The 25,135-nt window shown below is 38.3% G+C and overlaps 1 protein-coding gene across 37 annotated transcripts in view; it reads left to right on the top strand.

Annotated features, from left to right (window-relative positions):
- Positions 1 to 25,135, top strand: part of pcbp3 (poly(rC) binding protein 3) — a 108,847-nt gene that overhangs the window by 79,861 nt on the left and 3,851 nt on the right. For 4 of the 37 annotated variants that reach the window (XM_048598880.1, XM_048598879.1, XM_048598882.1 and 1 more), the window contains exons 8-14: positions 2,700 to 2,831; positions 5,378 to 5,506; positions 9,587 to 9,730; positions 12,829 to 12,870; positions 18,270 to 18,348; positions 21,860 to 21,912; positions 23,376 to 23,545. In XM_048598880.1, the coding sequence (XP_048454837.1) occupies positions 2,700 to 2,831; positions 5,378 to 5,506; positions 9,587 to 9,730; positions 12,829 to 12,870; positions 18,270 to 18,348; positions 21,860 to 21,912; positions 23,376 to 23,545 (749 nt within the window). Of the gene's footprint in view, positions 1 to 2,699; positions 2,832 to 5,377; positions 5,519 to 9,586; positions 9,731 to 12,828; positions 12,871 to 17,676; positions 17,846 to 18,269; positions 18,349 to 21,859; positions 21,913 to 23,375; positions 23,546 to 25,135 lie in introns of all 37 variants that reach the window. The other 33 variants (XM_048598900.1, XM_048598899.1, XM_048598901.1 and 30 more) reach the window with 15 other exon arrangements.

Raw genomic sequence — 25,135 nt, forward strand, 5'->3', positions numbered from 1 at the left:
GACTTGTCCGCCATCAATCCCAATAGGTGGTTGAGTACTTTTTCCCCTAGTAATTGTTCCACATTCTTCCCTCTCCATAATCTGTGTTACCTGTTACTGTTGGGATGGCATTAGTGTCCTCCTCCACTTAAAAACAGAAGAAAAATATTGAGTTAGTGACTCCACCATTTGTCTTCCTCATTATTAACTCCTTAGTCTCATCCTCCAAGGGACCAGTATTCCGTTTAATCATCCCTTCCCTTTTACCTGCCTAGAAGCTTTTGCTCTCCGTTTTATATTTTGCGCTAGTTTTCTTTCATAATTTATCTTTGCTCTTTTTGTTGTGGTTTGAGTAACTTTAGAGAAACTTTTAAAGCTCAATCTTCTAGCCTGCCATTCACCTTTGTAATGTGGTACATATTAGTTTTTGTCTTAATATTACCTTTAACTTCCTAGCTTAACCATGGATGTTTTTCCCCCTCTTACAATCTTTCTGGAACATATTTGAGTCATACAGCACAGAAACAGACTTTTCAGTCCAAGTCGTTTCCCAAACTAAGCTAGTCCCACTTGCCTGCGTTTGGCCCATATCCCTCAACCTTTCCTATTCATGTACCTGTCTAAATGTCTTTTAAATGATGTAACCGCACCTGTATCTACCACTTATAATTTCCTTTGTAACCATAATCTCCATAATGGCTATAAAATCATATCAAATTACTTCTATTTGTGCCACCAGTTCGCCTGTTGCATTCCAAACACAAGTGGGAGCAGAATTAGGCCATTCAGGCCTTAGAGTCTGCTCTTCCCCTTCTCCTGCCTTCTCCCCATAAATGTTGATCCCCTTACTAACCAAGAACCTATCTATCTCTGTCTTAAATACGCTCAATGACTTGGCCTCCACAGTCTTCTATGATAGTGAGTTCCATAGGTTCACCACCCCCGGCTGAAGAAATTCCTCCTCCTCTTAATTCTGAAGGATCATCCCTTCACTCTCTGAGGCTGTGCCTTCAGGTCCTCGTCTCTCCTAGTGGAACCATCATCTCCATGTACACTGTATCCAGGCCCCTCAGTATTTGAAGTTTCAATGAGATTTCACCTTCGTCCTGCTAAACTCTATTGAGTACAGTCCCAGAATCCTCAGCTGCTCCTCATTTGTCAAACCCTTCATCCCTAGGATCATTCTTGTAAACCTCCTCTGAACCACCTCCAAGACTAGTACATGCTTCCTTAGATTTAGGGTCCAAACTACTGTCAATATTTCAAATGCAGTCTGACCAGAACCTTATACAGTCTCAGCAGTGCAATCCTGCTCTTGTATTCTAGCCCTGTCGAAATGAATACTAAGATTGCATTTGCCTTCCTAAATGCCAACTGAACCTGCATGTTAACCTTGAGAGAATCCTGAACTAGGACTCTCCTGTTCCTTTTGTGCATTAGTTGGGAGCAGTTGCATATCTCCTTAAATTTCTGCCACTGCTCATCAGCTGTCCTACCTTTTGACTTCCTGTCTGATCCACTATGGCCAAAGCTTTCCTCTTACCAATGGAATTACTTATGTTTAACTTCAGAATGCTATTGTGGGACCCCAGTTTCTTGCCCTTCAATTGAATTTGAAATTCTAGCATTCTATAATCACCCTTCTCTGGCAGAACCTTTACTGTGAGATCATTCATTAATCCCATCTCTGCACAATTCCAAATAGAGAACAGCCTGCTCCCTGGTTGGCTCCAAAACACACTGCCCCAAGAAACAATCTTTAATACATTTAATGAACTTTCCCTCAAGGCTGGCTATGCTAATATGCTTAATCCAGTTTATGCGCACATTAAAATCACCCAAAATTATTGCCGTATCTTTTCTTACAAATCCCTGTAGCATTTCCTGGTTTGTACTGTACCGCACAGTGGTGCTACTGTTAGGGAACCTACAGATTATCCACCAGGGACCTCTTTCCCTTGCTATTTCTTATTTCTACCCCCAGTGATTCGATGTCTTGAACTTGGTACTGATATTTCTCACTACAGTATTCATATCATCCTTTACTAACAAAACTGTGCCACCACCATTTCCTTCCTACCTATCCTTCCAAAACAGCACGGAGTACCCTTGGATGTTCAGTTCCCGAAACTGTTCTCCCTGGAACCATGCCTACCAAAATTGGTAATTGCTGCCAAATCTTACCCATTCATCTCTATTTGCGCTGTTAACTCATTAATTTTATTCCAGGTGCTTTGTGCATTCAGATACAAAGCCTTTATGTTTGTTCTATTATCAAATTTCTCCACTATTATATGATTTCTTTGCTTCATGCATTGTCCTGTTTTTATTTTCAGGTAACAATCAACTTCATTGTTAAACTGCACCCCTACCTTCTCAACTTTGATTTTCTGATTTTCCACACAATTGAACCTTACACCCCCCCACCTAAAAAACCACTGTTTAGTTTTAAAGTCCTATCTGCAGCCCTAGTTATGCAATTCACCAGGACTTTTCCAGAATCTAAGGATTCTTGAAAGTTTACTACCCAGTGCATTTTGGTTCTTAAAACCTTCCCAATCCTCTGGTTTACGACTAGTCTTTGCCAGATTTTTTTCTTTTAATTTGTTATTATTCGTAACTTCCCTGGTTAACCGTGGTTGGCTTATTCCCTTCCTCTCTGAGAAATGTCTTCTGGGATAATACAGTCCATAACCAAAACTATTTGTTCACAATTTCAGGACATCGATAACTCAATGTCGAATAGTACAGCCACCAGTAAACCACCTGTAACCCTGCGGCTTGTGGTGCCAGCCAGTCAGTGCGGATCACTGATTGGCAAAGGGGGTTCCAAGATCAAAGAAATTCGTGAGGTCAGCTTTTCGCTCCACTTGCATTTGGTTGGTCTGGTAGAATGTTGTCTTTCAGATGTTAAATCTGTTAAATTTTAACAGGATGCATAGTTGTCATTGCAGCTAATGCCATGCCAACATTCAAACAAATGGTCAATTAGTTTGCAGTCTGAGTTGCCTTATGATCTGGCCTCACCTGCCAACAGTGGCACTGGGTAGCGAGATTTTTACTGGGCTCTGAGATGCCCTATTTTGAGAGCTACTGTGTGCACCATTTTTTTTCCCTTTTATGAAGGTACAGTGACATACAAGCTGATTGCAGTCAGAGATGACGAACAAAGACAGCTCAGAATCTTACTAGACAGCAGGAAGGCATTGTGCCTGTCTTGCATCTTTGAATGGGCTAACTAAATTGATTTTACTCACCTCCACTTTGTTGTTGTTCTTCCTTCCTCTTTCAAATAAATAACCAATTCCCTTTTGAAAAATACCACTGAATCTACTTCCACCTATCGTAACTTAGTAAAATAAAATCTCATCTGCCCTTGGATTCTTGTGTTTTCTGTTTATTGACTTTTCTGATTGTTTAAACAATTGCTCCTCTTTTGATTTAGCAAACCTCTCCATTTAATAGGGTTTGATACATATATTAAATCTTCCTTTAGCCTTCTCTGTTCAAAATAGAATAATTCCAGTTTTTTTTTTGTAGCTCCATATAATTGAAGTCCTTAATTGTGTCACGAAAACAGTAATTTTCAATCATTTTCCTTGAGGCACTCCCTATAAATGCTAACATGTTTTCAAGCTCCTGCTGCAGATAATGGCCTGGTTCCAAGGACCCAAGTCCTAACTTTGAGAAATTGTGGCTGGAAACCAAAGGAATGCAGTGCTGCCATTTTTGCTGTTAGAGCTACAGATGTCATAACTAAGATAGTGAATGATTCGGGATGATGCTAAAGTATGAGACCAGCTATATTAATGGATGGTTTAACATCTGCAGGCAGACATTATTCCACTGCCCACTACTTTTTTGGCTCCTAAGGTAACAAGAACACTTTCTTAATTCACTGCAAGTGAGTTTCATGTCAGTGAAATTACATTAACCTTAATCATAAAGTCTTATCCCAGTGCAAGAGCCAGCTGCTCAATCGTGATAAGACCAGACTGGATTGCTTTCAAATTCTGGTAATTTGAGTAGATTTGGTTTATAAACTATTTTAAGATTCATTTTTGTAGTGTAAGGCATTTGTTCATTTCAGGAGGCAGTGGACTGCACCAAGGGCCTAAGTATTGACCATTGCCTGTCATGGCTGACTTTTGAATGACTGGCACAAGTGAACAGCATTGGCCCAAATGGCTGTTATGCCCTCCCATAAAGATGTCTTTCCTGCTTTTTCACATTGTCTTTTTCCATGCTTTTCCTGCCTTCATTTCTGGGCACTCTGGTCAACAAGTTCTTCCCATATACGGATTCTGGTCTGGTCGCCTTGAGGTGTCTCCTGCTGATATTCTTGCATTGCAGATACAGGTGATCTGTTGGTTTAGTGCCAGTGTAAACTCTCTGCTCAGCTTGTCTTGGAGAACATGTCTGTCACCTATTTGGTTCACATCACCCAGCCAATAGAGGCATTTACTGACAAAGACAAAACATGCTGGAGATCGCCATGTGTTGAAGTATTTGCATATCTGCCAGAAAGTCCCCAAAATTTGTCTCGCAACAGAGGTGAAAGCTACCTTTCCTGGTTTGCATAAGTTGTCTATGCTTCATTAAAGTAATGGAGAATGTTGAGAACAAACTTAATTCATGCGCATCTTGGTATTTTCATATAGGTTGCTGTTGGCCCACACTCATCAGTGTTGATGTTACAGCTGTGGCCTTGGCAGCCCTGGTCCTAATTTTGGTGTCTAGAGACATGTTGCTAGTGATTGTTGATCCATCGAACGTGAAGCTTGTGACAACCTTCAGTGAGGTTGTGTATGTTGATGGAAGGTGGCCTATCGCACTGGTCTTCCTGACGCTCATTGTCATTCTAAAGTCCTGCCAAGCCTTGGAGAGCAGTCTACAAACTGTTGCAAGTGAACTTCAGCACGGGATGCTTGCACAGCATCATGTTCAAACAGCAACTGTCAGACTAACATGATCAGACATCATCTTGGTCATGATGTAATGGAATTAGCTGCTGTATTCATTGAAAAATAATTGATATGTCACTAATAAATTCCTAACTGATTGGAATTTGTATGTAATTTACGCAATATAAACATAATTATCTTGTGATTGAGGAAGCACATTAAATTCTTTAAGATTTGTAATGCATTTATTATCACTTTATTTCGGATTAGAACAAATTGTGCTGTCTTCTCCCTATATTTTGAAATGTTGGCCATCTGCATATTGAGGTGTACGGACTTATTGAAATGTGTCGTCAACACGATGCAGGCATGTTTCATTAAGCTGACAAAAAGGACTTCCAAATGCACATTATAGTAGAATAATTATTATTATTCTTTCAGATTCTGGCACCACATCTGTGGCTTTAACCCATGCATTTTTTTGTTCATTGCAGTCAACAGGGGCTCAAGTCCAGGTGGCAGGGGATATGCTGCCCAATTCCACTGAGCGTGCTGTGACAATCTCTGGGATGCCAGATGCTATCATCCAGTGTGTGAAGCAAATATGTGTGGTGATGCTGGAGGTAGAGTATAAGGCGAGCATCAGGAGCAGCATATTTTAAGGGAGTCGTGGCTGCCTTTTGGGCATTTGTAATACTTTGATATCATAAGCGATTGATGTATCTGAAGATGTCTGATCTGGTTTAGTTTTATAATATAAGTTGTACAATACAAATTGAATGAAAAATTGATTCAGATGTTAATATCAACTTTTCCTCCATACTAAATTCTTCCTCTTTTTCTTTTTTTTTGGGTAACGTTCAACACAAAAATACAAAATAATGCTGCATTCTAGGTCTTGCATAATTTTTTTACCAATTTTCACCTTTTACTTTTTAAAGTCCATATTGCATATTAGAATGGGAATTCTGTTCAGTTTGTAATATACGTTCTGTTGTCCTTTTTTAATTGTTACCCCACTGAACTATAAAGAGTTCTATTACTCCTGTAAGCATGAGTAGTCACAATGGTTAGTCATTTCTGGCTGAGTTTCAAAGCCATGTTCTTAAAAATTAAGAGTTAGACTTATGACCAGTTACTTGATGTTAAGCTTCTGTTCTATTAAAAATGTTGGGAAAAGCTCAGATTAAAAAATTTATACTTTTGCAAAAACTATAGAGCACTTGCTGCAAGTTTTCAGCTGGTATTTTCATAGTTAAAGTTGTTATAAGTTGATTTGAGTTGACCTCTGGTTAACACATACAAACAAGCAAAGGTAGCCATACTTTGCTCTTTTCAGAATCCAGAACACACAATTAGTGTGCATGCGGGTGTTAATAATGTGGGACTCTGGCACTGCAATATCTTTGAGGAGTGACCCCATTAATATTCAATCTTAAATCATCTGATTATGCCATTATCTTTTTTTCTTGATAACTCTTTCTTACAAATCTTATTTACAGGCAAGATAGTCACTAAGTAAATTAATTTGCTGTTCAAAGGAGTAGGTGGATGCAGAACTACTTGAATTTTCACTAGACATTTTCAGATCCATCCTGACTGAGAAACTGAGTTATGGAAAATTATTTCTAGCAATAACATTGTCACTAGCAGTTACTCTAGTGATTTGGACATCCAGTCACATATGAAGCATTCTCTCAAAGCATCTTTTATTCTCCAGTGAAACCCCTTTCAAAGCTGGACTGACAAAGCTGATTTTGTAAATGATAACATTGGGTCAATTCCTTTCTGGTGTCCTTTTAAAATGTTTAATACCTTTTACGGTGCTTGACTTTGAGGTGATGCATGAGTAATGTCATTCCCTTAACTCCACCCAAATTCAAGGAATAGTGATGGTACTTTTGTCACAATGTGCAAGCATGGCTTTGAACCCTGATGATGTATTAAAACTTTAAATTGCTATCCTCCCATTTGGGCTCTTTTCAGAGCTACAAAAACCTTTCCTGTGTTTCCTAGCCAATTAGTTGGTCAACACAATACTGGTGTTCAGGGTAAAGTTATGTGATTTCACACTAGGTATATCATATAAATGGGGCAGGTACTTTCAGTCTAATGCTGGAAACCATGAAAGAAAGATTTACTTAACCTTAAATCAGACTTGCCAGTTCTGTAGCAAAGTGGGGATGTAAAATTTAAATAGATTCCACTGTGCAATCACCAAACGTGTCAAGCTATCCTGATTCTCAGATTAGTGGAAGGTGATAAATCATCCTGGAATTATTTTAAAAAGAATTATAATCAGAAAGATTGCAAAATGGAACATACTCACTTCTGCTTGCCCTTCCAGTTTCAAGCAGCCTATGAGGAGGCTAGTGTTTTCAAGATGTCAATTGAAGATGGAGCTAATACTGGTTCTGTTTGCATTTTGTCAATCTCTTCCTCCCATTCTTAGCAAAGTTTTCACCAGTCAGTTTTAAGCAGTAATGGTAAGTTGCGGATGATGACTAAGCTGCATTCTAGTTTGGAAATGGCGTATTGTGTAGAGTTTTTTTTCCCTTAAAGCTTCAAAGTGTATTTGGAATACCTTTTGCCACAGTTCTGCTTTATGATTTGTGGTGGGGAGCAGCAAACATACAAAGTAAAATCATTAAACGAGACTGGTGAGGTAAGGGGTAATTTGTTGTAAATTAGGGATTATGTGCCTTCAAATAAATTACATCTTTCACAATTTTCAAGAGAGTCTTATTTCCAGATTTGATTACAGGATTTTGATGTTTTCCTGAAATTTTCTTTTTATTAAACTGCTAATTATCTTGTTATTTTTGGAAATGCATCAGTTATCCAGTTTGGCTAAGTAAATTCAATTATGTAAAAAAAATTGTTATAATCATTTGGAAATAACACCCCGTACTCCATGATTCTAAAGATAATTGACAGTCCAGCAGAGAAAGTTAGTAATATGTAACAGTCACCAGATAATGTTGGAGAAGTCTGCGTGGCACTTGATCATTGTTTTATCTGACCTGAGAGTGCTTGATGGTGTCCCTTGGCATACATAGACAAGTGTTTAATTTCCCTCATGATGATTTGAAACCTGTTGTAGTTTCAAATTTTATTTAGAAAGCCATCTTATCAAATATAAACTTCTTACATTAATTGAGGGCAAGCTTCAGCTTGATACTGTGTGGAATAAATTTTGCAAAGTTTGCCAAGTCCTCACCACCATTTATAGCTGTGTTAATTCACTCGTGGGTAATGGACATTGGTGGCAGGCCAGCATTTACAGTCAGAGTCATAGAAACATAAAGCATGGAAACAAACCTTTCAGTCCAACTTGTCCATGCCAACCAGATATCCTAGATGAATCTAGTCCCATTTGTCAGCATTTGGCACATTTACCTCTAAACCCATCCAGATAACAAATAAATGTTGTAATTGTGCCAGTCTCCTCCACTTCCTCTGCCAGCTCATTTGATGCTCCAGAGGAAACAGCCCCAACCTATTCACCCTCTCCCTGTAGCTCAAACCCTCCAATCACAGCAACATCCTTGTATGTCTTTTCTGAGCCCTTTCAAGTTTCACGGCATCCTTCCTATAGCAGGGTTACCAGACTTGCAGACAGTATTCCAAAAGTGGCCTAACTAGTGTCCTGTACAGCCACAACATGACCTATCCAATCTTGTACTCAACACACAGTCCAATAAAGGCAAGCATACCAAATGCCACCTTCACTATCCTATCTACCTGCGATTCCATTTTCAAGGAACTATGAGCCTGCACTCCCCACTTTATTGCCTGTCCTTAGTTGCTCTTGTTGTTGCACTTCTTTCAACAAATCAAGAGATTTGAATGAATAGATTTGCTTGCTGGCAAGTTAAACACATTTACACCTCATTGCATCCAGTGACCAAACCAGGCAGTTGTGCAGTGGACACAAGTTCTGGTCCAGAGTAAACCTGTCTCTTCTTTGTCTCAACCTCAGTACCTCCAGCATCATGGCTGTTTGTTCCCTTGTGTTCAGTTGTCACCTATATCTGCAGCATCTCTTGAGTCAGTTAATGTCAAACAATTGGTAATCTTTGTAAGCTCATACAAAGCAATACCATGTGGAACTGAGTTGAGACTAATCTCATTTTATTTAGGAATATTACATTTGACAAGATGGATTTTATTTTGTATAAAGTATTTGAAAATCTAATGAGCTTCCATTTCTGCAGCCTCGGAAATTTGGAGTCTTTGTTAGATCCTGTTGCATTGACAATGTATGCTGCCCATGCATTTCCTGTTAATCTGTTCTTTGTGTCTGAAATATGATGTTTGGAGTAAGAAAAGATGAGTACAATGTAGCTTTTTCAAAACCTTTTATTGGGATTGGTGGGATTGATGCATGATGGAAGGAAGAGGTTGATGTTTCTGAATAACTTTTTAAGTACTTATGGGGAAATAACAGTATATCGCAAAATGTTAAATTGTTTATTCTGTGTAACTAACATTGTTAGATTTTCTATGAATTTGTTTTATTAAAAGTAGAATTTTTAGGTGCTTTTATAGTAGGCTAAGATAGTATACTGCCATTGTAAAAGTGTTTGCAATTATTGTTTGTTCTGTTTTGTGATTGATTGAATTTACCTTTTTTATTTTTTCAGAAATGAATTGAACCTGTTCTAATGCTGTTTCTAACATGCTTTCCCTGTCCCTCCTAGTCCCCACCGAAAGGTGCCACCATCCCCTACCGCCCAAAGCCCGCCTCTGCCCCCGTCATTTTTGCAGGTGGCCAGGTAAGAGCAGATCCCCTCTCGGCCTCCGCAGCCAACCTCAGCCTCTTACTGCAGCACCAGCCACTGCCTGTTAGTGCATTCAGGTTTCTCATCTTCACTTGCATGTTGTATCCTAATGGCCACTGAACCGTGTCAGAAACTGCTTAGAAGACTGTGCGTGTGGTTTTGTGTGAGCATGCACGTGCGCCTGTCTGTCTATTCATGCTGCCACTGAGTTTATACACATGTACGTGTGACAGTATTCTTGAGTAGCTTCAGAACATCCCAAATGTGCAGCTTGTCTCAGCAAAGTTATTGTCTCCATGTTGTATAACTTACCTCCTACTTTGAAATCAAAAACCTTTCAAGCCATTTAAAAATTCTCTTATTGATATTTGATGCTATTAATTTAAGCCACTGACTCGGACTTCATGATTTCTCACCACTTAACTGGATAGTAAATGAAATGGTCTACTGCCTGAGTTCCCAGCTGACTGAGATGTTTTAATTTAATATTAATTAGTTTTTAAGAGCCATAGAATTATCCGAGTGGGACACAGAACTTTGCAACTGAAAAGGAATTCAGAAAAATGTTTTTTTTACAATATGTTCACAGTTGTCGGTTGTTTAAGGACCAGAGTGGTTTGTGGTTGTAAGTTCCCAGTGTTTTTACTTCCAACCGTTTTATCATACATGATACCATTTGGAAGTTAGATGTCTTGCCATGGAATTAGGAGAACTACTTTGTGTTTTGAATCTATACTTTGCCAGTAGGGCTACACAGAATTACAGGTATAGAATTTATATTTTTAAAAAAAGTCCATTCACACCAAGCTGTCAGTTTTGCCATTTTTGCTCTTTTAAAGTAAATCACTGGCCTGTTATTGTAGAGAGGGGAGTTAAGTTGTGTCCCAGAAAAGCATAGGGAGATGGAGAAGAGGTTTTTAGATTTAAGGAGGGTAATAACTAGTTATGTTTATTCCAGGAATAAATTACAGACCATTTTGAAAAAACCATTTGTGTACGAAACAAGATTCACATTCCTGCTCAAAAATACAGCAAATATTTTCCATTTAAATAAAAAGAAATCTTTCAGTGCAGTTATCCACTTGCAGCAGAAACAATTTATCCCTCCACATATAATGCAGAGATTTTTGGAAATGATGGCCCGGTACACTTCTGAAAGGCACGTGTTTTGACACACTTACATAATGGGCTGGCAATATTATTGTATAATGACTGTATATTCACATGTTAACCTGGCAGAAATAATTTTAGCTAAATTGAAGATCGCTGTTCATGGTAAGTTGTGTTTCAGATCTCTTCAATTAGGACTTTTTATATTGGGCTGACTACTTCGGAAAGTTTTCTGCTTTTATGATCAACTTTTTTTGCATGTAATTTTAGTCTTCAAACTTGAATAGCTTGCTCTTTTTCTTTTTAGTATTTATTATATATGCATAGTTCTTTAATAGCTAAAAGTAAATCAAATGCTTTTACATTAGAGTAGACTCTAGCCCTATAACCAGACTGCACTGACTCCAGAAAAGTTGGACACGCGGTTTAGATTTGTCTTTGCCATTTGAAAAAGAATACCAAAAATAGAAGGAGCAACTACTTGAAGTGGGATCAGGGTAGTGAGTTGCCAAATAGTGATTGAGGGTTATGTGAGAGCATGGCCAGTTTGAATTGGAACTGGAACTGACCAACTGAATTGCAGTAGCTTTTAATTAACTTCACTTGACCATGTGAAATCCCTACTGTCTTTGCTAAGATGGCAGTCAAAGCAACTATCTGAAAGGTAAGTGTTTGATAATGTAATTGTTAATTACATAAAGGTAATTGGTGTTACATAGCAGATACAATATTGTGATTTCCTGAAATGTGTGCAAGTGAAGTTGGAAAAATGATGGTGCTGCGTCAGGACCAATATTGAGACTTCAGTGTAGATGCTTCAACTACCTACATAATGTATGCTTTCCAAAAAATATTGAAAATCTCAACCTGTTTTAGGAGCAGCTACATGCTGAAGGTGCGGAGTTTATAAGCAAATGCTTCCTGCACCCTCTTCTTTCAATATTCTTGTTCGTGCCAGAGCCATTTATGGCTGTACAACAGTATTGACCTATATAGCTTAACATGGTAATAAACTGATCACTAGCATAAAACAAGCACGTTACTTTTTTATATGAATAAGTACTTTCAGTCCTAGTATCCAGTGTTTTTTTTTTGTTTTTTTTTATTTTACTCCTTGTTAGTCACTGCAGACTTTTCCAAGATTTGCTGGGTCATATTTTGATGTTGATAAATTAATTCCAAACTATGATGTTTTAGTCCAGGCTCTTGTCCTTGGAGCAGCTTCCTCTGAAAGTTCTGCAGCACGAGTTATTGTAGAAACTTTGCATGAGAGCTGCTATTTCACCTCTTAGTTCACAAATGTCTCTACATGACACAATTTTGATATTTACCTTTGTTTTAATAATAAAGTAACGATAATAATTAAATTGTGATGACAAGATTGCACCATCAATGCTATTACTGCAGAACATTTGTTGTGACAATTCACACCCCACCCTACAATGTTCTTAAATGTACAAAAAAAGTGTAAATTGACCAAATACATAGTCTCAGGGATATGGGCAACCGGTTAGAATATGTCTGTGACTGTATGTACATTATCAAAGAATTATCAAAGCTAGCTTTGCAGAAAGTTAATGTGAAAACTATTAGGGCTTCCTTCCTTTTGTTAAATGGATGTTTACAAGAAGTGGCTCAGTAATTTTCAGTGCTTAATGGTTCCAGTTCAAAAAATAATCCAATTCAGTACTGCTGGCGCACACAAATGTGCAACTGGCTAATGCCTTTTAAGTAACAGCTCAGTCTGATAAGATCTGTAGGTTTTAGCAACCCAAGAAAATATTGCTGTTTTCTAAATTAAAATGGGTACTGAATAATTAACTGTTTGCTCATGTTTCTTCATCCTGTGCTTTGTCTTTTTCCAGCTCAATTTCTGTCAAGTGTTTTTGCATGCTTTTCTCTTAAATTTATTGCATAAAACCTTTGCTGAGACAACATGTATTTCAGAGTAGACAATTTAGACGCAGATCAGGTGCTTGCAGTGGTGCTAACTATTATTTATCAAACGTGGAACTTCTGAAGAAGATTTCTCTTTCATTTCACTTCTACAGGCCTATACAATTCAGGGACAGTATGCCATTCCACACCCAGATGTGAGTTTTCCCCCCCCTTTCTACCCTAATTGTGACTTCAAATGAAAAATAAAATGCATTGTATGTACATTATTATTAATGAATACTAATAATGAACTGTTCTATTATGATTTCATTAGTAAAGTTGTCTATGTATTTGTGATTTCTAATAACTTTTTAACTGACCATTTTGTTATATTGTAGTAATGTTTTACAAGTGTATTTGATGGAAAATAAGTGTCACTTTCTTCATTAATTCCTGGTACTCACCTGTGGGGATAAATGTTTCTAAACAGTTGTATAGCTATTTTTCATCTGAGAGAATTCCATTTAAACCTACGTTACTTAGTATCTCCCAATAAAATGAATGATATTGCTTCAGGCCTCATGAACTGAAATGAATGTAGCGCCTCCATTATTGAACATTGCTGTTCCTGGCAACAACAAAAAATAAAAGAAACCTGCGTAAGATGAGCAGTAGCATGAGCTAAACTTTATTGTAAGGCTGTAATACTTTGGTTTTATTTGACCTTTTTACCCTAATCTGTGCTTTTATATATCCACACTCTGGTCAATTGCTCAGTACCAAAAAGGGATTGATATTCAAATGTCATATCTTAGTGTTTACTTTCCAGGGTAAATAATTGTATTTGCGCCCAAGACCTGAATTTTTGCATTAAAATTAAAATAGAAAGCGTGTAGACTTGCTAATGTGAGTAGGTCGTTCAGTCCTTTCCCACTGTTCAGTTAGATCACGGCTGATATGTATCCTAATTCCGTGCACCCTCCTTGACCTCGCATCCATTTATACACTTGCCTTGTGTGTCTCAGATTTAAAGTTATTAATTGTGCCTAGCTTTTTCAGAGTATTCCATTCTTTTGCCATGCTTTGCATGAGCATTTTCTGACTTGCTGTTCTGAATGGCCTTGCTCTGATTTTAAGTTTTATGCTCCCCTGTCCTGAGACTCCGGCAGAACGAGGTTCTAATCCATAATTTCTGTCTGAATTGTATAACTCTACATCAAATCACCCAGCTGACATTTATCAGAGGTCATAACCTAATTTTTGTAATCTGTCCTCAAATCTAGTTCTTAGTGACCTAATGGCATACTGGTGAACCTGAACTGCTGTGTTCCCTACACCAGTATTACTGTTAATCGTGTGGTGCCCAGAACTGTTCGTAGCACAGCAGAAGAACTTTATATAGTTACAGTAAAACTTCTTTCTCATTCTATTCTAGGCCACTAGTTATGAAGGCTAGCATTCCCTTTCTTTTTTCAGAACCTGACTAGTCATAGTAATCTATATATAAAGGGATCCCTTCATCTCTGTGTATTTTTGTACTTTTTCACTATTAGTCAAATTTAACTTTGTTCAGTTGAAAACAGATTACTTCTTAATTTCCTGCAATTCCTGTTTAACTATATTTCCTTAGGTGGAAGTTTATTGAATGCTATCTGGAAGTCCGTAGAGACTTCAATATACATTCTTTTGTCTAACACTAGATATGTTTCTTACATTAGATTCATGAACTCCTTTACAAATCTGTGTTCTTTCTCTTTTATCAGTTGTGCATTACATGAGCTTTGCACAGTACCTGATAATGATGAAAGCTATGACTGTTACATGGGCAAGACTGCTATCACAAGGGATTCTGAGACTGCACAGCAAATAAAAACGCCCCTAGAACTTTAAATGTGATGCTGGGAGTTTAGAGTCATAGAGTTGTACAGATGGAAACAGATCCTTTGGTCTTTGTTCATGCTGACCAGATATCCTAAATTGCTGTAGTCCCATTTGCCAGCAATTGGCCCATATCCCTCTTAAACCCTTCCTATTCATGTACCCATCCAGGTACCTTTTAAATGTTGTAATTGTACCAGCCTCCACCACTTCCTTTGATATCTCATTCTATATAGACACCATCCTCTGTGAAAATGTTGCCCCTCAGGTCCTTTTTTTAAATCATCCCCCCTCAACCTCTAGTTTTGGACTCCCCTACCCTGGGAAAAAGACCTTGGCAACTCACCATCTCCATGCCCGTCATGATTTTATAAACCTCTATAGGTCATCCCTCAGTGTCCTGTGCTCCAGGGAGAAAAAGCCCCAAACTATTCAGCCTCGCTCTGTAACTCAAACTCTCCAATCACGCCAACATGCTTGTAAATATTTTCTGCACCCTTTCGAGTTTAGCAACATATTTCCTATAGCAGGGAGACCAGAATTGCATGCAGTATTCTAAAAGTGCCCTAACCAATGTCCTGTACAGCTGCATTATGACATCCCAACTCCTATATTCAATGCATTGACCAATAAAGGCAAGCATACCAAACACCACCTTCACCACCCTGTCTACCTGCAAGTCCACTTCCAAAGAACTAAGCACCTGCACCCCTCGGTCCCCTTGTTCAGCAACACACTCCAGAGCCCTACTATTAACTCTCTAAATTCTGACCTGATTTGCCTCAATGAAACGTAACACCGCACATTTATCCAAATTGAACTCCATCTGCCACACCTTAACCCATTAGCATCTGACCAAGGTCCCGCTGTGCACTGAGATAACCTCCTTTGTGTCCACTGCACCAATTTTGGTGTCATCCACAAACTGACCATACCTCCTATATTCACATCCAAATCATTTGTATAAATGATAAAAAGCAGTGCACTCAGCACTGATCCTTGTGGCACACCACTGCTCAAACATCACCACCACCCTCTGTCTCCTACCTTCAAGCCAATTTTGTATCTACTTGGCTAACTTCCTCTGGATTCCATGTGACCCAAGTTTGATAACCAGTCTATCATGTGGAACCTGGTCAAATGCCTTGAAGTCCAGATGGACAATGTCTACTGCTCTACCCTCAATCATCGTTGTCACTACTTCAAAAACTCAATCAAGTTAGTGAGACATGATTTTCCCCACACACAGGCATGTTGACTCTGCCTAATCAGTCCTTGCCTTTCCAAATGCACGTAAATCATGTGCCTCAGAATCCCCTCCAACAATCTACCCACCACTGATGTCAAGTTCATCAGTCTATAGTTCCTCGGCTTTTGCATTCCAAGTTTTTAAATAATGGTACCATGTTATCCAACCTTCAGTCTTCGGCACCTCACCCATGCCTATCGATGATACAAATGGCTCGTCAAGGGGCTTAGCAATCACTTCCCTAGGTTCCCTCAGTTCTATGATACACCTGATCAGGTCCCGGGGATTTATCCACCTTTATGTATTTTAAAATGTCAAGCACCACCTCTTCTATAAAAGGATGCTTTAAGGCATCACTATTTATTTCCCCAAATTCTCTAGCTTCTGTGTCCTCCTCCACAGTAAATACTGATGCGAAATACTTGTTTAGTATCTCATCCATATCCCGTGGTTCCACGTGTAGAAGGCCTTGTTGATCTTTAAGGGATCCTGTTCTCTCCATAGTTACTCTTTTTCCCTTAATGTGTTTGTAGAATCTCTTTGGATTCTCCTTAACTCTACTTGCCAAAGCTATCTCGTGTCCCATTCTTGCCCTCCTGATTTCCCTCTTGAATGTACTCGCACTGCCCTTACACTCCTAGGGATTCATTCGGTCCTAGCTGTCTGAATCTGACATGCCCCCTTTTTCTTGACCAGACCCTCAATTTCTCTAGTCATCCAGCATTCCCAATACCTCCCAGTCTTGCCCTTCACACTAACAGGAACATACTGTCTTTACACTCTCGCTATCTCATTTTTAAAGGCTACCCACTTTTGTCCCTTTATCAGCAAATCGCCTCTCCCGATCAACTTTTAAAAGTTCTTGCCTAATACCCTCAAAATCTGCCTTACTCCAGTTTAGAACTTTTTTTTTTAAGATCAGGTCTATTCTTTTCCGTAACTACTTTAAAACTAACAGAATTTCGATCACTGGCCCCAAAATGCTCCCCTACTGATACCCAAGTCACTTGCCCTGTGCTTATTAATTGATGCTATCATTAAAATTGTTTGTCGCATAACTTGCCAACTTAAAAAATACAGAGATGGCATTTATCCTGAGAGAATTGTTGTATTTTAGTAAAGTTTGCATCTCTTCTCAGCGACACCTTGTTGCATTTATTTTAATCTCAGCTGGATAAACATGAGACACCTGAAATTCTATAAAGGCCTTGAAATTTATGCACCTGAATCTAGCCTGAAAAGAGTCAAGATCGCATTGCATTTCAGATTGCTTCCTGGTCATGTTGGAATATGGCTTGTATTGCTTTGTACCCAGAGCCTACCCCTAGGACCCCGCCAGCCCCATATTAAATGTCTTCAACAGAGTAAGACATCATGAGCAAGATTTCAAACATTGGATCCTCTTGACGTAACATCTTGTAAGCATCTTGACCCTAGTAGAATAAATATTGTATTACCTTGATTTAGGAATGATGGGATTGGGGCCCAAACAGCCATCTCTGCAAATTCAGTATCTGTTCAATTCCTTTCTGTTTGTAACGCAAATAAGTGTTACTCTCCTAATTGCACCGTTGTGCTTGGTAATCAGTGGTTATAAACTTCCTAACCATGCAGTTATGCCCTGAAAGTTTACCACAGCATGGTGAAATTAGCAACCTGTCCATTTTGAATGGTTAAAGTGCTTCTTACATTGTGACTGAGTCGCAGTGTTCCCCAAAACTCCAATCGTACATCTACCATTGTGATGAATTCCTTTTGATGTCAGCGATATTGGATGCTCTAATCTTGCGGCCACACTGACATGAGGTCCTTCAATTCTCAGTCAGACAGCAAGGCAGAATGTCTCATGGTATGGGAGCATCGCAACTCTGACACTGGCCATCTTGCTCCACAGGATGCATGCCTCCTGTCGGCTGAGTATAAAGCAACACTGGCGTCGACGTTGTGGAGAAGTCCGCAGCTTACTCACCCGTCCTCCCAGCTGACGGAACCTGCATGGAGACCTGAGTCCTTGAGAGGAAAAATGGAATTAAAAAACTGTATCGAAGACTCAGGAACCTGGGGTATGTTTGAGTCCCAACCAAGGCTGACTCTCCTGTCTCTTGTCATGCAGGTATCGGTAGCTCTCAGATAAGGCACCAGATGAAACCTGGCTTGCTGACCTCCACTTTCAGAAAGACCTCAGCAACTTTCTGGCTGGCTCACAGAGCTGAGGGTGAGCCTTCACTTCCTCTTGTCTGCCAGGAGAAATTCCCAGTTACTTGTACCAGTCTTCCCGATCAGATCCATTTGATATGGAGAGACATTAAGAAAGAGTGGGACCCAGAAAGTTTTTGCAATTTTAAGAAGTATCTTATTTTCCATCAAATTAAGTGTTTGCCATGTTGCTGCATGGTTCATTGTTTACTGCCTTTTTTTTTCTTAAAAGTAGTGTTTGTGTTTATTGTACAGTAATCAGTTAGTTCTAATTTCCCCTCCTACCCCCAGCAGTTGACCAAGCTTCATCAGTTGGCTATGCAGCATACCCCCTTTACTCCCCTTGGGCAGACCACCCCTGGTTTCCCTGGTACGTACCCACAGTGCCCTATTCAGCTCCTTTTCTTGGCACCTCTGTTTTCTCTACTTCTCTTTTTCTCTCTCTCTCATAGTTTTTAAAATAAATTGGAATGGATGTATATTCAGTGTTTCAAGGTTTAACAGTTTCTTAACTAGTGAATTTGTAAATTAAATTAATTTCTCATTTTTCTATTATTAACTTTGCTACAAAAGAATGTGAATGTATAGTTTTTGTGGATCAGTTTCTCAATGCCCAAGTTAAATTATTAATCCAACGTTATCTGTACTACTTTCAGCCTCAAGGTGAAGGATTATTGAATTTTACTGTTCCATGTGTGTAAAATTGCACCAAGTAGCAGGACCTTTATTCTTTTTGGTAGAATTTGAAAGATCAGAAGATTTACCTTCATTTGGCAAATGGTTTAAATTCTTAATTTACAAACAGAAAATGTTCATCCTTTCACAAAGGCATAGGTGTCCTGATGCTGAAGCTAATTTGCAACTTCTGGAAAAACGGCTGCACACATTTCTCATGATTTTCACAAATTCTACATGTCTCCTGTATAAATACAGTCTGGCAAGTACAAAAGAGTAGTTAAACAAAAACAAATGATTTAGCCTCAAACACATTTAGCTGGGTGTTTGTTTTACAAAGGTTTTGCAGTAAAGGCAAATAGCTAACATAAGTTGTGCTTTGATAGCCAGGATTTTTGCTCAGCATGAAAGTTTTTCCACGCTGAGAATTTCCAGTAAATGTACAAGTCTGATAGTCTAAGACATTACAAGTGGCAAATATACTTTCTACATAATGAAAGCAATCACAGGAGGTGATAGTTTGTCACTCAGTCATACTTTGCTCAAAGTTGTATACATTGCATTCTTGTTTCACATCTGAAGAATCTAAAGATTATTAAATTTTATTCATTCACATGATTTGGCCGTCACTGACATGGCCAGCGTCTGCGCTTGTCCCTAGTTGCCCTTCAATATGGTGAGCAGTTTTTTTGGCCAGTTGCCCATGTACCTGTTGTCTAAAAGAGCTATCATCATAGCCCCATGGGGCTGGCCTTTCCTCATTCTCTTGTAAATGTTTCATTGTCAAATATTTATCCACATCCCTTTAAAAGGGTGCTATGGCTTTTTGTAATTGTGTAATGCATTATTCTACAGTAACTGTTAAGAGTTTAATCTTCAAACTTTAGCAAAGACCCCTTGAGACCACGGTATATTCATAATTTCAATAGATTAAGCTAATGGCTAGATGACATGATATAGCCAGAAGCCCAATAAATATTGACTTTATATATGATAGCCTAGATAATTAGTCCTTTTCATTATGGTCATTGGCATTAAATTTTGCCTGTCACTTTCCTAACTGCTTTATTTGTTCTGTATTTGGGAATGAAATCAAAAATAATGCAACTTGAATTTCCCATTTTTTTAATTAATTCAAATGCACAGGGAAAGAATATGTAAGGTTTTTGTGTAGATTTGTAGCTCGGGTTGTGGGTGTTGTGGTTGGTTGGCTCGCCGAGCTGGTTCGTTGTTCCGCAGACGTTTCGTTACCCTGCTGGGTAATATCATCAGTGCAGCCTCCAATGAAGCGCTGTTGTTTTCCCGCCTGGTATTTAAACTCTGGGATCCATTCAGCTGGATTACTTCACTTCCAGTTTTCTTTTGCAGTGGAGTGTATATATAGGGTCTAACTTGTGTTTATTGATGGCCTTCTTAATGGAGAACCAGGCTTCTAGGAATTCCTGTGCTTGTCTCTGCTTGGCATGTTGGCTGGTGGTTTTCCTTCTCCATGTGGATGGAGATGAGAGAGTATTGGTCGTGTCTTTTTGTTGCTAGTTCATGTTTGTGTACTCTTGTGGCAGAGACAAGCACGGGATTTCCTAGAAGCCTGGTTCTCCACTAAGAAGGCCATCAACAAACACATAGAGCTAGACGCTTCATATACTCCACTGCAAAGGAAAACCAGAAGTGAGGTAATCCAGCTGAATGGACCCCAGAGTTTAAATACCAGGCGGGAAAACACAACAGCACTTCATCGGAGGCTGCACTGATGATGTTACCCAGCAGGGTAATGAAATGTCTGCGGAACAACGAACCAGCTCGGCGAACCAACCAACCCCAACAGGAAAGAATATGATTTGACAAGTTGGGATTTCTTCCATCATGCTTTGTTTGTGCTCACCCAGAAGGCATCTTCCACAAGCAGGCTTTCATTCCCATAAACTGAAACTTGCCTATTTTCCACATAACATATTGGAAGTACCAGAACTGAAGGCAAGCAATTTACTTTCCATTACTGGAAATGGGAGAGGATTTCCAGTGTAAACACATACTTCAGTTCAACTACCAATTGATTTTTGAGAAAGATCTCCCCAAAAGCAAATCTGATTGGGCAGTAAAGCTTTACTCAATGTCACATGTTAAATAACATTCCGAGAGCAAAACAAAAGTTTTTTTTGTTTTACGTCCAGCTTAAAATATCACATTTGAACATGTCCCTCAACTGAGGTTGGGTGGAAAGAAGCACCATTGGAGTTCAGCCTATGACATGACTGTCACTCAAACCACAGAACTATATGATCCTATTTCAAAAGAAACCATTTATGTCAACAGTATTAGTTTTGAGACAATTGTGCATATGTTAACCTGGGGAAACTCTGCAACCAGTAACAAAAGCAAAGTTGATCAATCTGCTCTGAAGCTAATGTTTAAACTCCAGGCAATTGCTATCTAATTATTTCATTGGAGACTTGATCCAGATGGATTTTGGAAAATCTAACAAACGGTAGCCAGAATTTCCATTAAAGATAAAACCCAGCAATTGGCCTCACTCTAGTTTAACTTGTAGAAGTGATTTTATAATTAGAAGGATATGCTTCTCTGTCATAGGAGCCCCTAAACAAATCATATTAGTTACTAATGCATTGAATGGTACATGGGATTTTGGGACCCCTGTATCTGTAGCTGTGTATTTAAATTGATGGCTATGGAAGTGCCTTACTTCTGTTTCAGCAATTCTTGACATGGCTATTACAAAGCATTTCAAAGCAGCTTTGTGCTGAACCTATGAAAGAAGCAGTTCGTACGTAGATGCCTTTACATCATCCAAGGATGATGCATTGGAATTCTGCATTGGAAGTGGTCGTGAAATTTTTCAAGAGCCAGTCTGCATCTACACTATCCACTCCTTGTACCTCTTTCAAAATTTGAGATAAATTGGCCAGCTGAGAGAAACATTTTTTGTTTGTGCCCTTTCTTCCTATATGTAAATCCAGTAAACCATTTTGTCTACTGCAGAGCTGTATGCTTTTGTGAAAATCATGAGAATGAGTGTCTGGTTTGTATATAGCAAGAGAAACTGGTCACTGATCAATCTTAACAGATCTGGGAACAAAACTAGCTTTGTAGAACTGAAGCTCTCATTCATGTGCAAGGAGAGAGGATTGCATTGTTTATATCTCACGCATGTTGTCCATTGCTAATAACTTATTCTCGCATTTACTTAGGTTTGGATGCCAATCCCCCGGCCAGTACTCATGAGCTCACCATTCCCAATGATGTAAGTTATTCCCTTTGGGTAATTCCTGATTATAAAACTATTGTCTTGATTCTGGTGTCCAAAATCATGACTTATTCCTATTTCTTCCCTTTCAAAATGTATTCTCCCAAGCCTACTCTTAGTTAGGGACCCACGGAAGGGTTTCTGCAAACTCAAACTTGCTTCTAAGAGACTTGGAGAAAGCGCTGTAATAAATTATATTAATTGTTATGGAATCAAATAATTTAATGTTAAATGTCCACATTCTAATAAATATAAAATCTTTGATCTTTCTACATTGAAGTAGAGATTCTGTCTTTATTATTCTGCTCAAGCATCAGGAAGATAATTTGAACTTATTGCATAAATGTCATACAAACTTTCTAGGCCACAATTCCCCATTGAGAGGTAATGCAATGCATTTTGTGCAGTGAAGGTTAAACAAATTAGGTTGATTCACTTATACACATGAAAGTGTCTAAAATTTTGGGTGTTTTATCTTTCGTGGCTAAGCAAGCATTATGCCTGTTTATTTAATCCCTCGTCTATCTCTCTCATTTATTGATCTATTCTGCCTTTATTCATTTTTCACAAGCGATTGCAAGTTCCATGTTGGCACCACTCTTAGAGGTTTCTCTTGTATAAGCTGCAGTTGAGTATCCATACAGGTAGAATTAATTTACATTATGGAAAATGTTTTTTCTGAGCTGCAGATTAATAATAAAGTGCCTCTGAACTGCTCATATATTTGTACATCAAAAAAATAAGACTTTTACAACAATTCTTTTAAAACGTTTCTTTGAATTTTGATATTTTTCATATGCCCAGCATACACAGCACTATAACGAGAGCATGGTACAGAAATATTTAGTCCTTAATTTGCTTATTTAGAGTTTGTACTTCAAAAACCCCACAGCAATGAGTCGATGTAGCTGTGGCTAGCTGTTTGTGCTAAACGATTTTGTCAAGGCAGTACAGTACTAGAGGAATCTCTAATTCCTTTATTGCTTCCAACACATTTGATTGGTTAAAATTGCCCTCGGATAACTTTTCCACCTAAAAGTCTACATCAAATGATTTAAGACACTTGTGTTACTAGTGTGGAAATCATAGTCTTCTCCCCTTGTCTTAGCTTGAGTAATCTGATGTTTTCATCACCTTTCCAATAGCTTGGTTTTATGAGCAAGCAAACTAGATATAATTAGGAATAACTCTTATATGTGGAAGTTAATTTTAAGGAAAAACTTGCCATTAAATTTAGGACTTAGTTTGAAGAATTGGACCTTCCCCAAGTATATGTGGGACTAGCCAGCAAGGAAAAAGCAAATAGCTATTAGCAATCCTTAAATATGAGCAACAAATAGTATTGGACTGAAATAATTTTACTTCTGTCTTTTCCTATTCTTGCAGCTTTAGTCTGCATTCATTATTCTCACTTTACCAGTTAATTGTTTGATTTAGATTTTTTGCAAATTTCTTTCCAGCTAATAGGATGTATAATCGGCAGACAAGGCAGCAAAATCAATGAGATCAGACAAATGTCTGGGGCTCAGATTAAAATAGCTAATGCAGCAGAAGGCTCAACGGAACGTCAGATTACTATTACTGGATCCCCTGCCAACATAAGCCTTGCACAGTACCTCATTAATGCAAGGTAAGAGAATTCCAGCTAGCGTTTTTGGGGATGGGAAGGGGATGTGGAGAGATTGTAGGGAAGGTCATCAATCCAGTTTATTATGGAGCTTCATTAATGCCAGAGGAAAAACAGTGCAATCGCAAAGGCAAATGTTAGTCCAAATTAAATGGGTAAAATCTCTATAATTGCTAATAGTTATGCAAATCCAGATAGTGTTTGTAGATGCACAGAATTTTTAGGACACTTTCTGAAAAGACGACCAGTTTTATTTTCCCTTCTTTCTAACATAGCCCTTATCTTCAGCATCTATCTGTGATGTACCCCAGTAAAACTGCTTGTTGTCTTTCCAGTCTTACAATGGAGAAAGACTGGAATACATATAATCATGTATGTGAAATACAATTGGAAACTATAGGGAAGAAAGATGTAATGAAGTGGCAATGAATTCATTACATTTTAAGTATTGTCTGATATTGCTGCACCCATTTGGTGCTATAATGGCGATTGTCACAATTCAGACATTGGTTTCATTGTGTAATGGTAGAACAGGAAATAGTATTTACTTATTAACTTGTATATGTAAAATTGAAGACATTATCTATAATGACAAGTAACAAACTGAATCCTGCCTAATCTGGCCTTTACTCAAGTGATGCTGTAAGGCCAAGCAATTTTGTACCTGTGTTCAGTTCACTTCACTTCACGTCACACTGCAAAATAGTTGTTTGCAAATTTTTATCGTCCAGAATTTTTCAGGTACACCTTCAGCTTAAAACCAAGTGTGCCATTTTCACATACTTTATTAACGTGATGGTATTGTAAATTCCCTATCATATGACCATAGAAATTAATTGAGGATACATGGGGTTGATGGAAAAGAAAATTGGTGCATTAAAAACTACCTACCACAAAAAGTCAAATCAACGTGGCAGAACCGGTCATGAAGTTAATTTATCTGTTCAACTTGCCTGAACAGTTTCACAATTGTTCCTTGAAGCAGATCTTGTTCTTCAATACCAGAAAGACAATTTTTTTGATTCACTGTGGTAGAATTGAATAAATCAGGATCCAACAATGACTCTCTTTACCTATTAATAAGCTAAATGTAGTTTTGTACTGTGCTATCATCAGTGCAGATTGCTGGAATATCAAATATGTACTGTAATTTTACAGCTTCAAAAAAATGTGGGGGAAAAATGGAAAGATTTAACCAGTGCAGTGTTTTAATGAAACCAGTGAATGTGGCAGCATAAATAGAAACTTTGATCAACTACTATCCTCCTCCTATTTTTTTTCAGTGGATATCATCAGTAGTATCGTTAGGGCCACTGTTTTAAGCACTAATGCTGTGCTAAACTTGCATGAATATTGACTCAGTTGCAGTTAGAATGCTGGACAACTGATTTCAGGTTGGAGGTGGCAGAGTATTTAAAAGGACAATATGAATAACATTTCAATTATGAGACGAGATCTGATAGTCTTGCAAATTTTGAGAGGATCAGTGAAACATTACTTGTTCATAAACTGCTAACCCAGAAGGTGTGCATTTAAAATGAACACCAAAAGAACAAAAGAAAAAGTATTTTTACAAAGGGTAGTTATAATGTG

Source organism: Rhincodon typus, chromosome 7 (assembly GCF_021869965.1).
Source record: "Rhincodon typus isolate 14 chromosome 7, sRhiTyp1.1, whole genome shotgun sequence".
Classification (NCBI taxonomy): domain Eukaryota; kingdom Metazoa; phylum Chordata; class Chondrichthyes; order Orectolobiformes; family Rhincodontidae; genus Rhincodon; species Rhincodon typus.